The following is a 13,340-nucleotide window of genomic DNA, read 5'->3' on the forward strand; positions in this document are numbered from 1 at the left end:
TATCCGTACCCGTAGCCGTAGGTATTCGTAGCTTTGCCCTTGCTATCGCCAAGGCTTCCCTCCACCCTTCACCCTGGGGCATGTCCTGGCATCTACAGTACAGACTGCGGATACAACCCTTTCTTTCCTGCACCCTCACCCCTCGGAGCACAAAGGTGAGGGGCACCTTGGCCTAACTACACGTCTCTCTCGGGCTAAAGTGCGAGGGAGGTGACGCCGCAAGGAATGTGGAAATTTGCTGCCTGCATGGACAGCGAAGTGCCTTGTTTTACAGTAAACTCTATCTTTCCGAGTTGCTGGGAGGGAGCGAGCCGACTTCCGACCCGGGACTGGCGACTCGCGGGACGGAATACCGTAGGTAACTTGGACTGAATTTTGGGTTTTTTTTCCTCATTGGGGGAGTGGTCCTACGATCGAACGACGGCTGAGAGCCAAGCTTCCATCCCTTCCCTTTCGCCCTTCCCGCTCTGCTGCCCACAGCACCCTCTGTCCTTCGCCTGTCTACAGCTGTGTGTGGATCGGGATGGGCAACAACATCGTCATGGCTCCAGAATATCTAACTTTTACAGTGTTTTCTTTTTCCTGTTCGTGACTCCCGTTGTTTGCGCCATCCCGCCAACATCGCGGCAGCGCCCCTTCTTCGCCTCCCGTCCGAGACGTTGTATAACCTCATCCCGAGGCATGGCAACTCCGATCCTCCAGGACAGGCTCCCGAATAGGGCAAGACTCCCGTTGTTGTATGGATGTATGGATGTGCCTTTCTCATCAAGAGTCAGACGAGGCCCTGCTTTGATACAAACTCTCTTTTGATTATCATCATTCTCTAATTGAATCCTCCGCCTCTATTTCCCGCGTTGGCACCGAACTTGCTACCCATTTTTAACCATCTCGGCCCTTTCGTAGCCTTGTTGTTCGACATGCCCCAACGTGCCAGCCGGGCCCAGCGACTGTCATGCTTGCTTTCGGTCGTTGACCGAGACCGGCCCCATGCGTGCGATCATCAACGCCTCACGCCCAGCACGACGCTGACCCATTCGCTGTGGCGTTGCAGCGAAGGTCACTCTAAGCAGGGAACCCCGAAGTTGCGAGATTCCGCTGTAAACTCTCAGAGAGAGCTACCCCAGCTCTCCATCAACCCGTACCGCCCTGCTACTTGAGCACCGAACTGGTACAACTCCCTGTTGTAGATAGTGTACAACTGCCCTTGACGCTCATTCCCCCGCACGTCCAGTAATTGAGGGAGAAAAAAAAAGCTCTCTGTCGCTGTCTGATCATTGGACCGTCGCGATAATTCTATTCGCTGTATGGAGCCTATTCGTCCCTTTTTGGCATATTTGTTGTCCAAATTTACCTTTGCGCGGACCCTGAATAGTCTCTGGAGACTGGAGCCTCCTTGCCGGCACTCCGCTTAAAGGCTGAAAGCACCGCCTTACCTGACTCTCGTCATCCAGACATTGACCTCAACTCACGGTAGAGATTGGCTGGTTCGTAAAGCTGGAGTTGTAGGATCTTCACTAGCTCCCTGTTATTTGACCGTCTGGGCCCCCGGCTCTCAGTGACTCTCAAAATCACCACGTAACGGCAAACCCCTACAACCAATCCACTGTGGAGTTTCCCTCTAGGTTGTGTCTTTCCGCCTGAGCTCTTGGGAACGGTCCAACAGTGTTCAGGACAGCGGAGAAGTAATCTGAATGGGGCCTTGGCTTCCCTACGAAACCTCGAATCCATTACCGCACTTAGTCGACATCTCCGTCGCTTAGCCTAGAATGAATGGTACCACACCTTGGGCCGCCGTAGTAGACAGAATATCAGTAGCTACGTACTCGATCCGTGCTGTATGTAACGGTATTAGCTTACCTTGACCCCTTACTCTTCCCGGGGCGGCTCTCGATCTCTGATCTAGCCGACGTCTCGGGCCCCGCAAGTGCCATAAGCCCGTTTGCTAGATTGCTAGGTGCTAGAACACGCGCTATCTAGAGCGCAAGGATTGCTGGAAAACCCCGAGCCACCGCCAATGAACGACTTGATACTTGTAATCATCACCAGCCTCTGGGTCTTTGTGGCAAAGCAAGAGCAACTGTGTACGCCCTCCCGCGTTCAACCAGATCTATGTGTTAGTCCCGAATATTGCGGAGTGGCTGGTGCCCTGAAGGGCTGAAGAACAACACCCACGGAAGCATGCAAGAGGTGTCTTTTTTGGCATACGTCCGTAGCACTACGAACATCAGATGGCGCAATACTCTGAGTCTCTATTCTTTGACCCAGAGCCCGCGCGGTCTCGACGACGGCGCCAACGCTACCGGGTCCTCCAACGGCGATACAAATTTCGTTACTCAATAACGAGGTAATCCGTGGAATTGCGATGACGACTCCTGGGGCCAGTCGAGATTGTCGTGAAACAGACCTGACAACTGAGCGGCGGTCGCTCACCACGGAGGTGTGTCCCAGTTGGGAAAATGCTAGTCGCTCCTCCGAAAGGCAAAACGGAATCACAGCAGCGATGAGCACCACAGGTGTGTCAGGCAAAGGTTGGACTTTAAGAGCTGGGCCGGGTGCGGCACAGGGGGGCTGCTATTGCTCATCTTTAGCATTCCTCCGCGGATTGTCCACCTTCTACCCCCATTCAGAGTTTGTCTCTGAGCAGCGGCTTTTCCGGACCGGTTGTGGATCGACCATCGTCTGTTCTGGCCTGCCTGTTCACAATTCCACCGCCCTGCTTGTGGTGAGCTCCGGATGTGCCAGGCACGGAACGGCACAAGTAGGCGGCTTGGTGATGGGGGTCAAGCGGAGTTGGGGTGCGCCGGTCAGCATGGCACGAGACACCCGGGCCAGAGCATCAGCCAGTTGCAGGTACTGTTCGACACGGTTTTGGCAGAGGGTGCAGTAGTGAAGGCTGACCGTGAGGTACCTGAATGGAGTACTGGTCAGTGATGGGTGAAGGGCCGAGGGTGGTATGAAGTAGGGGGAGGCCAACTTCAGATCCCGAGGTTGCTGGGGGACCCCCCAGGCCCCGCGTAAGAAACAGAGTTTTGATCCAAAACCTAGACAGCTTGTGTGGCTTCCACATGGTTATCATTTTTGGAAACCCCATCTCACTCATTGCTGACAACGACCGACGACAAAAGTCAGAAAGAAGGGCTCTGCTCCGTGGAAAACCGGGGCGAGTCAGGATTCGACGGCCCACCGGTTCCCACCTGTTCCACCGGTTGGACGTGCTGCCCTGGGCCTCTTTCTAGAAGACCGAGAACTTTAAATTCTGGACAAGTACGGAGCCGGGCTGGGTGATCATGCAGAGGCCTGACAAGCAGGAACCAACAGTGCCACGGCAGACGTAAGGGAGGGACGCTGTGGGTGTTCTACCGTTTGAGGTATACGGTCAGGTCCCGGTCAGGCGGCGGTGAACCGAATTCCATCATTGAGCAACCCACTCGGACTGAGCAATGAGAACCAACCCTCGTCCGTTACTGAGGTGGCCAGTAAACTCTATGCTCCCTCAACTCTCAAGTGCGGAGAGTTGACGGAAGACATCACCGTCAGGACCCACGCGAGAGTCTCCAGGGGGAGCCAAGAGGCGAGTCGCGGATAGGCAAGGCAAAGCGAGGCAAGAGGCCACCCCATTCAGTGCCGTGGCACCGTTCCGCACTTCGATTTCCGCTCACGGGGTAGAGATTCGTCTCAAGGGTCTGGATGGCTCTACAGACTTCGGGAGATTGTGGGCGGGTCGGCTTCGACGGGAAGCACATCGCGGCCACCGACCAAAGCTCTCACCATCGCGTGGCCAGGCCCGGTCAACCAGCCTTCGATCGGCCACATTCCGTTGTCCACTATGACCAGCAGCCACTATCACCACCCGGTGCTTGGTCCAACTACGCCGCAGTAAAGCCGTGGCCGTGCCGGAGACCTGCGTCACCTTATCAATCTGGGATATCATGACCGGCTGGGAATCCCCTCGCGGAGTCGGTCCAACTAAGGCAGTAGCTCGGCCATGGGGTTTTGACGTTTGGTGCTCAACCACAGCCCTGTGCGCGCCACCAATACTGAAGCGCGGTCTCTTTTAGTTAGGGAGCCATGAATCGAGCATGATTCTCGAAGCCCGGAAGAACATTCAGTAGCGCTGTTTGCTACATGCGCTTGGACAACGCTTTGCTCCTCGCTTGTCTTGCATCCGCTGTATGTCAACAACAACTCTTTCATCCGTTCCAGTCTCCACGCCAAGGCCATCTCCGGGCCCTTGACTTCGGGCATGACGTTTCGACGATGGCAAGATTCAGCAAAACTTTGGATCATTCCCACACACTCGGGAGTCACGGCTCGTTGACAGCCCAGCTTCGATTACAATGCGAAAACACAAATAGTGCCGTCTGTTGGTCATCATGCCGTTCACATCCGGTACCATTTTGTATCGAAGCAAATTCTATTCAGCCAAGCCAACTGTATTATACAATTATCGGCACAAAGTTTACAACCTTTGCGGAATGCTGTTGGATGCTGCCATGCTGGTCTAAATGGTGAGTGGATCTATAAGTCGTCAATAAGAAAAAAAAAACAGGACCGATTCGCATGCCAATCCCGAGAATAAGGCGAGCGTCTCGTTCAATTGATAATACATTAAGGAGGTGCCCGGCATCCCAGGATCTCCGACCCACCAGCCGAGCGTAGGCTGGACGGGCCCCAGATTTCGGCTTATTTGCTCCGCCGTTTGCCGATCTGCCATCCCCATGATCTGAGCACCTTGACAACCTTTGGCGTAACCGCGGCGGTCAAAGGCACTCTGAGGAAGATGAAACTTTTGTGGATTGCATATGCCAAAGCCAACTGAGTTCCCAAGCCTACAACAAAGTCAGTTCGTGGAGCTTTTCAACCCTCGACCTCGAGAGTTCTCGTATTGCAGTTCATGTCGACTTACTGGCTTCCGCTTTGTTGGCGCGCTGAGCTTCCTCGACTCCCCATGTTGCCTTCTCAACAGCATCGCTGATGTCGTTGTTTCCCAGCTGCTCGGTTTCGGCCTTGCTGAGTGCGGCTCTGTATTCGGTCCACCAGGTCTTGACTGAATCAGGGATCACTTTTTGAACGTGGGACACTACCCAGTGCTCCAGTTGACCTACAACCTATGTGTCAGTACTGACTCACCACACTTAGACTCGCATATATTGCTCACCAATCCGGTCGGTTCCAACGATCCGCACGAGCAGGAAACAAAAAGGAAAATCCAGAACGCTCAAGGCCAAATACACGCCAACGGCCGACCACCCATATTCGCGCGAAAGCTTCTTCAACCTTTGACTGAGCGAAAGCGACTCTTTGGCAGCACCGTCTGCCAAGTTGCTCTGCCTGGCGGAGAACCGGAATGTCCGGCGTGATGACCTGAAGATCGTTTCGAGCCGAGACGTGATCCAGCTTGAAGTCTGACTTTGCGACCAGCGGAATTGGGTTTGCGATGCGCCAGGTCTTTGATATGTTGCTTGCGGGGTTGTTGTCTTGAAACTTCTCGTTGGTGCAGTGAATTGCTTCCTCCACAGTGCCTCTGTTGCATTTTGCCTCGCTGCCGGTATCGCACGGCGCGGTAGGGTTGCCAATTGGAAAGCTGGTCGCATCATCTTGATGGCTAGCACGATTACGCCAATTGCCCCTAGACACAGATTGTTGATTCTTATGGCTCGTTGTGGTATGTCTCGACTCGAGTCAAGGTTGTAAGGTCGGTCGTGAGTGATGGGTTGCGATGGAGACGCGCCGAGCTAATCAAGCTTGCGTGCAAACGGAATTTTTCTTTTGGAAGCCTGGGTTCCGAATCGCCGTAAACTCCGCGTGGATGACGACAAAAAGTGTGTTTTGCCTCCGATACGCCGGTCTCCGATGGTGCCGTTGTCGCCGAAGCTTCCAGTCGTCGGTGTGCGCACACAATCAGCCCAAAAGTTCGCAAAAAGGCTCGGTCGTACTGATCAGTGCGGATGCTGCTTCGGTGGCTTACGCGCGCGGCGAAAGTCACGTTGGTTCTCGCGTCTTTGACCCTGGATGTTGAAAAAATCTGACGAGAAATGGATCTCCTCCGACGAACTGCCCAGCTGTGTCGTGGGTACCCGGTAGAGGCGGCACCCGCGTGCGGAACATGCCGTCAGAGATGTGGCTGGTGATATGGTGGCGTTTTCATCACGTGAGGTATATCGGAAAAAGACTGGTGCCGGTATCCGACCTCATCTCATCACTCGGAAGTCGGCCCGGGTCAGTCTCAGATACGAACGTGTCTGCGACAAGCCACAAACTTTACTCTTACTACGCATGCGCTGTGTCTTACACACCCCATGATAACTTCACCGCCATCACAAATCACTCGCACTGACTAGCCCGTCCTCTTGGCTCCAACAACGGGCAGAAATTTGGAGAGGTCTGGAACCAACATGTTGGACTCATCGCTCATTAAAAGTCAATCTGCGGAATGTGTTAGCCTCAGCGCATCGCTGCGATATTCTCCCATTCGCTCGCATCAAATTTACGAGGTCCTTCTCAACTCAAAAGCGTATTAGGCCGTTAAATAGATTGTCAGCAGGTCTGAGAACTGATGCGATCCCTCGAATGGAAAGGTTTGCCTGCGAATACGCACCATTTTCCTTCAGGATCTCTGCTTTGCCCCACGATCTCCTCTAGGTTGAGGGTTATAGGGAATTCGTCAAGGGTGTGGGACAGGGGCTTCCACTTTGGAAGCTACCTAATGGCTCAAGCTCCGTAACACCTCGGAGTATCGATAGGTCGGCTGCGCCATCCTCCGTCCAAAGCTTCGTAGAAGTCCTCGGTGTTTCTCTGGCAGCAGTTTCTCTTTTCCTCGCAACTTTGTACGTGGTGATGATGCAATTAGCAATGATTTCATCCAACGTTCACGGTTACTACAGCAGGCAACCAGATAATGCAATACAAACTCTATCGCAATAAATGTCAGTATTCAGGTTTTCTGCCAAACTTTGGAGCGCGCTTCGTAATATCGAATAGGAAACGAGAGGTTCGGAGTAAGCCCGAAGATTATCCAGGTGGACATTCATCGGATTTGGGCCCGATCAGTATTGGCATTACCACCCTGGCATCACCATGGAGTTCAACATGAATGTGTCATGGACCGACAAGGGCCGGCAGGTTCAAGCTCATCAGCCCCGATTGCCGCCTATAGCTCCAGCCGCCGTCGTTATCCAATTCCACCAACCGACCGCACTTCCGTCCCCGAGACCCGGAAGACGGTGGGCGGAGAGGTCGGTGATCCCGGACTGCCATGGCTTCGATAGTGCTGCTTGGGAGTTTCTTATATCACCTTGATAAACTCAGAATTCTACCGAATCATTCAACCGAATCATTGAGCGTTCATTATTGGTGTTTCAGTTCAGCCTTGTTGACCGCTTCAAGTACAACCAAACTTTGCAGGCAGCAGGTGATCACGGTGATCTCTCCGTCCAGACAAATGAATTGGAGGGATATCAATAGCGCAAACTTTCTTGAGGACCCTTCAACCCCGTCCAAGTGTACATAGTATGTAGAGCACGCTTGCGACGACCGTGCGGGGCGCGGCAGGCAGAAGGGTCCTCCACGGACAAGGTTTGCTATACAAGTACGAGTGCTTGTCGTCAGGGATGCGAAAGTCAAATTCCCACCAGGGCCCGCCGGGCTGAAAAGTCAGGATGCTTTCATGGTTTTACATTACACACAGCTTACATCTCACGGTCTAGCGGTCTTCAGTCGCACGATGTGCTATTGGGTGGGAATTGAACAAGGCCACAACATGCACCACCAGTATGCTTGGCACCCCGAGCTCCTCCGAAGTCGTTGGCGCACTTCGGGTCCGGCTCGTGGTTCATGGCGAGACCCTCTGAACATCTGGGTCCCCTGGTACGATGCCACCCCCACCACGGATATTTTGCTTGGCGTCTCCCAGGATCGAATGCATACCTACTGTGGTACATCCTGGCGGTAGCTGACTTGTGGGTCAGGGGGTGAACGTAGGGGTGATCAGTGTGGGTGGGTGTGCGTTTGTCAAAGCGTGTGTGTGAGAGAGAGCGATGCGTACCCAGAGACGTGAGTGACTTGCAGCTCTCTGAATGCTAGCATTCGATGACACAGGCACATAATTCGATAGTTCGGATGGTCTATTCTCTGAGTGTTTTCCTCTCTTCCCTTTCCAATACCTTTTTTAGGCGTGGCCTCCGCGGCTAACGCGGGAGTCAGGAGCCCGCGATAGTTTTCTCACATAGACTTTTTCTCGAACTTTTCCAACCTTCTTGGCGTCTGAGTCCAAAGGCCTCCTCCAACACCGGCGTCCGTCGCCTTCACCGAGGTCTGGAAGTCTAAACCGTACGGAGACAATGCCTTGGCGGCATGCTGCAAATCGTCCACTTTACGCACATCTTGCGACTCGTTATCCCAATTCGTACTTACTCCTTCCTTTCGTCCTTTTTGCGATATGTGCAACATTCAACGTCCGGTCCACTTGGTGGCGGGTATCGTGCATCGTATTCGATACTTTAAGGAAATGTATACATATCCCTGCATCCCATCGATCCATGATTCCACATGGCTACGAGTTGCCGGCCAGATGCCGCTTCCAGGAGCTGGAAGAGGCGGGTGGCTCTGATTGGCACACCCCAGTTTACAGGCTGCCGTGGCTGCTCCGCCTGAGATGGTAATCCTACTAGAATTGACACAGATATTGCGATAATGAACCTCGGACTCGAGTCAGGAAGAGCCTCGGAATGGGCCTCGTTGCGCAGTACATGATTATCAAGCGTCCCAGCGGCCCATTCCGCAATGACTAACGAGAAGACCCGCCGTTTGTTACGCATAGAAACGGTCCACCTCCGACTGCTGTACCAACAATCAGAAGTTCCAGGGCGATAGTGGGCTGTCGTCTGAATCAGCAACCGGGCCAGGTCCGACAATAGCATCAGGCGGGGCCCCCATGGCTTTTCTTTCCGAGGCAATCCCGAGCACGCCTTTTTCTGCTCAAAATTGATGTTTACTGAGGCGAGAGCCCTGACAGTGAAGCCTTCCGCCCTCTGACTCGTTTCTCGGGGCGTGGCCTAGAATGGCAAGCTTCCAGAAGCATAGCACGGTTGGTTTCAGGTCCGTATTGCTGACAAAGGGCCAAGAGAAGAAGAGAGTTTGTTGCTGGTTGGGTGCAATAACCTAAAAGGGTTGTCACGAGTTGCTGAGTTGCTCAGAATTGCTCCTTTGGCTCTGGACATCTTTTGGACGAATTACCGTAATCGTAATATGTCCCGAAGCGAACATGGAATTTCGTAAAGAAGAAAAGGAAGAAAAAAAGATCAGATGGGTTTGTTTCATATCGTCTGGAAATTTCTGCCCAGGAATGTCGTCAAACAGACATCATGGGACGCTGCTGCCCACGATTCGCAAGTGGCTGCGTGCGGACCGGGCGGAAAGATTCCCGGGATCGATCCCCACTGAGCACCGTGGAACGGTAGCTGAGATGGTGTGTGGACGTCCAAGTTTGTGTTCCCGGCCGTTGCTCACCCGTGCTTCCACGTGTATCAATAGAGAGTGGCCATATCCTGATTGACGTATGCAGGTAGAGTCAAGACGAGTGTACAAGGACCTCATGACACATCTCGAGAGTGGTATCTTCGTACGTGACACCCCTCTATAAACCTAAAATTGCGGTTCGTGTATCGGGCGTTGACCGTACCGTGCCTTACACGTGTAAAGTCCCTTGATTCTCGCAAGAGCCCTGCTCCCAGTCTCTTCACTGAACAAGCTTTCGATTTAATCAAATCAATCGCCTGCCCATTGCAAATTTGTCCTTTTTTTGAACTCTCTATGCCAAGACATGTTATATCGCCAAACGAGCTCGATATTAGTTGTCTGGTCTTCTCTGATGGAACACTTAGGTCATGGCGCACTTTCTCCGATACGAGAGTTGCAAGCATTGTGTTGACTGCGGGATTCAGACGTAACCCAAGCAATGACATCCACCTGACAGCTGCGACAGATTTGTCTCTTTCGGGGCGCTACCTCTCAGCTCCCTCCCGCTTCCCGTACGGAACAATTCTTCTGAGGTCGTGAAGTGGGCGGGCTTGGGGGTTGTCCGGAATCCCCTTTGGGAGAGGCGAGGGAGCATCAGCCACCCGAGAGGCGAGGCCGTCAATGGAAGCTTCCAACTTCTGGGTGGGATCCGTGGTCGAGAGTCGTGCCGGCCGGGACAGTATTCGTGGAAACTGGAGCGGGATTGCGTGCAGCTGCCAAAAGGTTAAAACACCATGGTGGTGTGTAGTCAAGTACGGGAAGGTGTGCGTGCGTGTCAAACATCATCATGTGTCACTTGATCAAAGCCCGTAAAGCGTTTTTTCAAATACCGAAAAGCTTAAAGTACTAGCTTTGATAGCTACTTGGCTGTCCCATTGTGCCTATACAGCCTTTCCGAGTGCGATAACTAACCTAATGACGGTGTATATTTCGTTCTACTTCTGAACTTTCTGTAAATTCCCATAATTTTGTCTTTGGGCTGTCAAGAAATGCATGGTCACCAATTAACAAGTCTTGGAAGAAGTCGTGGTTACATTGCTCTCTGTGAGAGTTCAGAGTTTCGTTAAAGCAAGTCTTGCTGCGCCACAAACTGAAAGCGACAGTAAGGAAACTTGTTTGCCCGGTGTTGGATTATCTCTCAGTGGTAATTCTGCTTCATCGGTAGGTATTTTGTCTTTTGGTTGCCAACTTATCCCCCGAACTCTCAACTCCTAAAGCTTTTCGGCGAGACCGAAAGCCTATAGATTCCGTGCAGAGCGTTGAGATACACGTAACCTACACGCTGTGACGTGGATCGCGATCAGCCAGTAAAATGACCTTGACTGCAGAGTCAAAAGGAAAAACCTGCCCCTCGAGCGGTGTAATGTTTGCAGTCTATCCATGACGGTTGCATCTCAGTCAGAAGTCATCCAGGCAATCGTGTGTGTGTCGTGGAAGGGAAATGCTTTCTATTGCCGAACTTGGAGATTGCCGGCTCACTGACTATTCTCTCACCCCCCTAGCAGCGAAGGCAATGGTTAGGTCTTCCCGTCACAGCTATCTCCAAGGGCCCTAGCTCCGGAAGAGTTCATGGTAGCAATTTGCTCGCAGGATGGTACAATAGCAACAGACGCAACAAACGGCTATTGTGTATCGTACCACGATGATGCAGCTAACAGCAGGTGCAAGAGGTTCGTCACAGATGGCGCTGGCGGAACGGAGGGTACCCGGTCTTGGCACGGCTCGGGAGCGTGAAGGAGGGGCTTCGAGAAAGTCGGGAAAGGTTCCGTAAAGCGCTCCCCATCGGATACGGGACGGCTGACCAAGCGGTGCCTGAGTCGGTAGGAGACGATGTCCCTGCCCGTTTTGGAGGGAGAAACAGCCAACCTCCCAGGGCTTGCGTCATAGTTCCACCGAAGATAAATACGAGATATTAATGGGCAGCAAGGCACTGGGCGATAGGGCAAACTATGTAGCAGCGTGCAACCGGCAGGCAAAGAGCTCCTGTCAGGGTTTTCAGGGACCAGCTAGATCGATCCCCTTAGTCAATTCCCTTGAGAGTTGACAAGTCATTCAACCCTGCAAAAATTCGGTGCTCTGTCCGGGAGAATACAAGTCCACCGACCGCATACTCACAACTTTTTAAGGTTGGTGATAGCTCCACGCATCTACATGAACAGCTCCACACGTGGTCGGTCAGTTGCGACTCAGTACGTCTTCTGAACGTAATGATGGTGTGAATATGACGTTAGAATAACGGCACAGCAGATCTTTTTTTCAATTGACATAGTTGTTTCCAGTTATATCTGGATATCGCAACTTCTCGTGACGTATTAATGTCCAATTCGCCATGTACAGGATGGGGAATCCGAGTTGCGACACTCCAGAGTCTTGAGTCCTTGTTGTTAAGCCCTTCTTGAGAGTAATTGCAAGCGCAGTGTTTTACTTCCCTGACATACAATGTGACGGCGCTTGGCGCTCCCTCGTCTGCCCACGCAATCCCAGGCCTTTTCATGCCTTGATGACTTGTGAACTTTGATTTTATCTCATAATCGAGAGTCAGGTCTTTAAGCTCAAAGTGCCCAGGCTGATCGTAATGACATTTCGATGTTGCCGAATGGAGGGGTAGACACAGCACCTGAAGCTTTGCTATTATGAATCACGAGAGTTGGTTCTAAAATCGTGCAGTGAGGCTGACGTCGAAGCTCCAAATAACTTCAGAAGACTGACTTGAGATGGGAGCATAGGCCTGTAAACACTGGGCCTTCTCGTGGTATTCAGCCCGTTCTGCCCAGTGATCTGCATGGGAGTACGGATAGAGGTGAACGACTCTTAGGACGAAATTAGCATGCAAATATGGTCCTTGCCATGTCATCTATCTGGTAGTTCGGGGATTTTGGCTACGTTGGTAAGACGTCGGAGGGTATAGCACATCTTGGCGTGTCCCCGTGAATGGCAACAGTCGCGCAGACCTAGTCTTCTGACTTTATCAACAGATCACTGTCCCCAAGAATTAAACCTCAGAGGTAAAGATTGAGCGGTTTATCTGAAGCGCACTAAGGACGTATTTGGGAGAATAGAAACTGCGTATGTCCGGTGAACTCTGCTACTGCTGCCAAGATATATATATAACATACACCATCGGCGTTGGCATTAGTCGAAATGTTGAGAACGAGGTCAAATGTGAGCCGAGAGCTCACAGGCTACAAGTTAGTAGGCAAGATCGCAGAACGGCAGAGTTTCTTGGTCTTGGAAATGTACCTGCGGGACTACAGATCAATCCCCGGATCAGCAAAGCGGTGTGATAGTGTGCGATGCCTCAGAGGCTATTACCACGTCCGTTCAATTGCGCTATTGGAACCATGACCAGCATCGAAACTAGCTGACGGATGATTCAGAGTTGACAAGGCCGTTGGTGACAACAACCCTGATGACCCGCGTAAGCGGCAGACTGACAATGCTGGTTGAGACCATTTTGTCAGATATCCTAATCTACACGACAGCCTAGGTCCCAATCCCTTCTTGAGGCAATTCTGCGAGTTCAACTTACCTCGCAATACTATGGATAATGTAACTGGACGTGGTGCATGATGAACCGAGAGAGGGAAAGCGAGCTCCAAGGGGAATCGGCTTATTGCTCTTGACTTTCGTCTATCGCTTGACGATTCCGTATACGCCTTTCTGTTCATCCCTTCCACACACCTTAAGACATCACAATCAAGGCGCATATACAACCCCTCGACCTCACCCCCTTCACTATCCAGGCGGCGCCCGTCTAGTTCGACGGGTCAGGACAAGCCGAGTGGGGTGGTGGTGGAGTGGTTGAAGGTCAACGATCAAGTGCG

The 13,340-nt window shown here is 52.4% G+C and overlaps 3 protein-coding genes across 3 annotated transcripts; 2 read left to right on the forward strand and 1 right to left on the reverse strand.

The window, feature by feature from the left end:
- Positions 1-2,362: 2,362 nt before the first annotated feature.
- On the forward strand, positions 2,363-2,887 carry CTAM01_00898 (uncharacterized protein; the record flags this gene model as incomplete). The annotated part of the gene is made up of 1 exon (XM_060516944.1): positions 2,363-2,887. One exon carries the CDS (start codon positions 2,363-2,365, stop codon positions 2,885-2,887), a length of 525 nt encoding a protein of 174 aa, XP_060388406.1.
- A 1,238-nt stretch (positions 2,888-4,125) lies between these two features.
- On the forward strand, positions 4,126-4,512 carry CTAM01_00899 (uncharacterized protein; the record flags this gene model as incomplete). The annotated part of the gene is made up of 1 exon (XM_060516945.1): positions 4,126-4,512. One exon carries the CDS (start codon positions 4,126-4,128, stop codon positions 4,510-4,512), a length of 387 nt encoding a protein of 128 aa, XP_060388407.1.
- A 171-nt stretch (positions 4,513-4,683) lies between these two features.
- Positions 4,684-5,597, reverse strand: CTAM01_00900 (peptide alpha-N-acetyltransferase Nat2; the record flags this gene model as incomplete). The annotated part of the gene is made up of 3 exons (XM_060516946.1): positions 4,684-4,829; positions 4,907-5,101; positions 5,159-5,597. The coding sequence occupies 3 exons, from the start codon at positions 5,595-5,597 to the stop codon at positions 4,684-4,686; spliced, it is 780 nt and encodes a 259-aa protein (XP_060388408.1).
- Between the last annotated feature and the right edge of the window lie 7,743 nt (positions 5,598-13,340).

This window comes from Colletotrichum tamarilloi (genome assembly GCF_030869305.1).
Source record: "Colletotrichum tamarilloi strain Tom-12 chromosome Unknown Scaffold_2.1, whole genome shotgun sequence".
NCBI classification, from domain to species: Eukaryota; Fungi; Ascomycota; class Sordariomycetes; order Glomerellales; family Glomerellaceae; genus Colletotrichum; species Colletotrichum tamarilloi.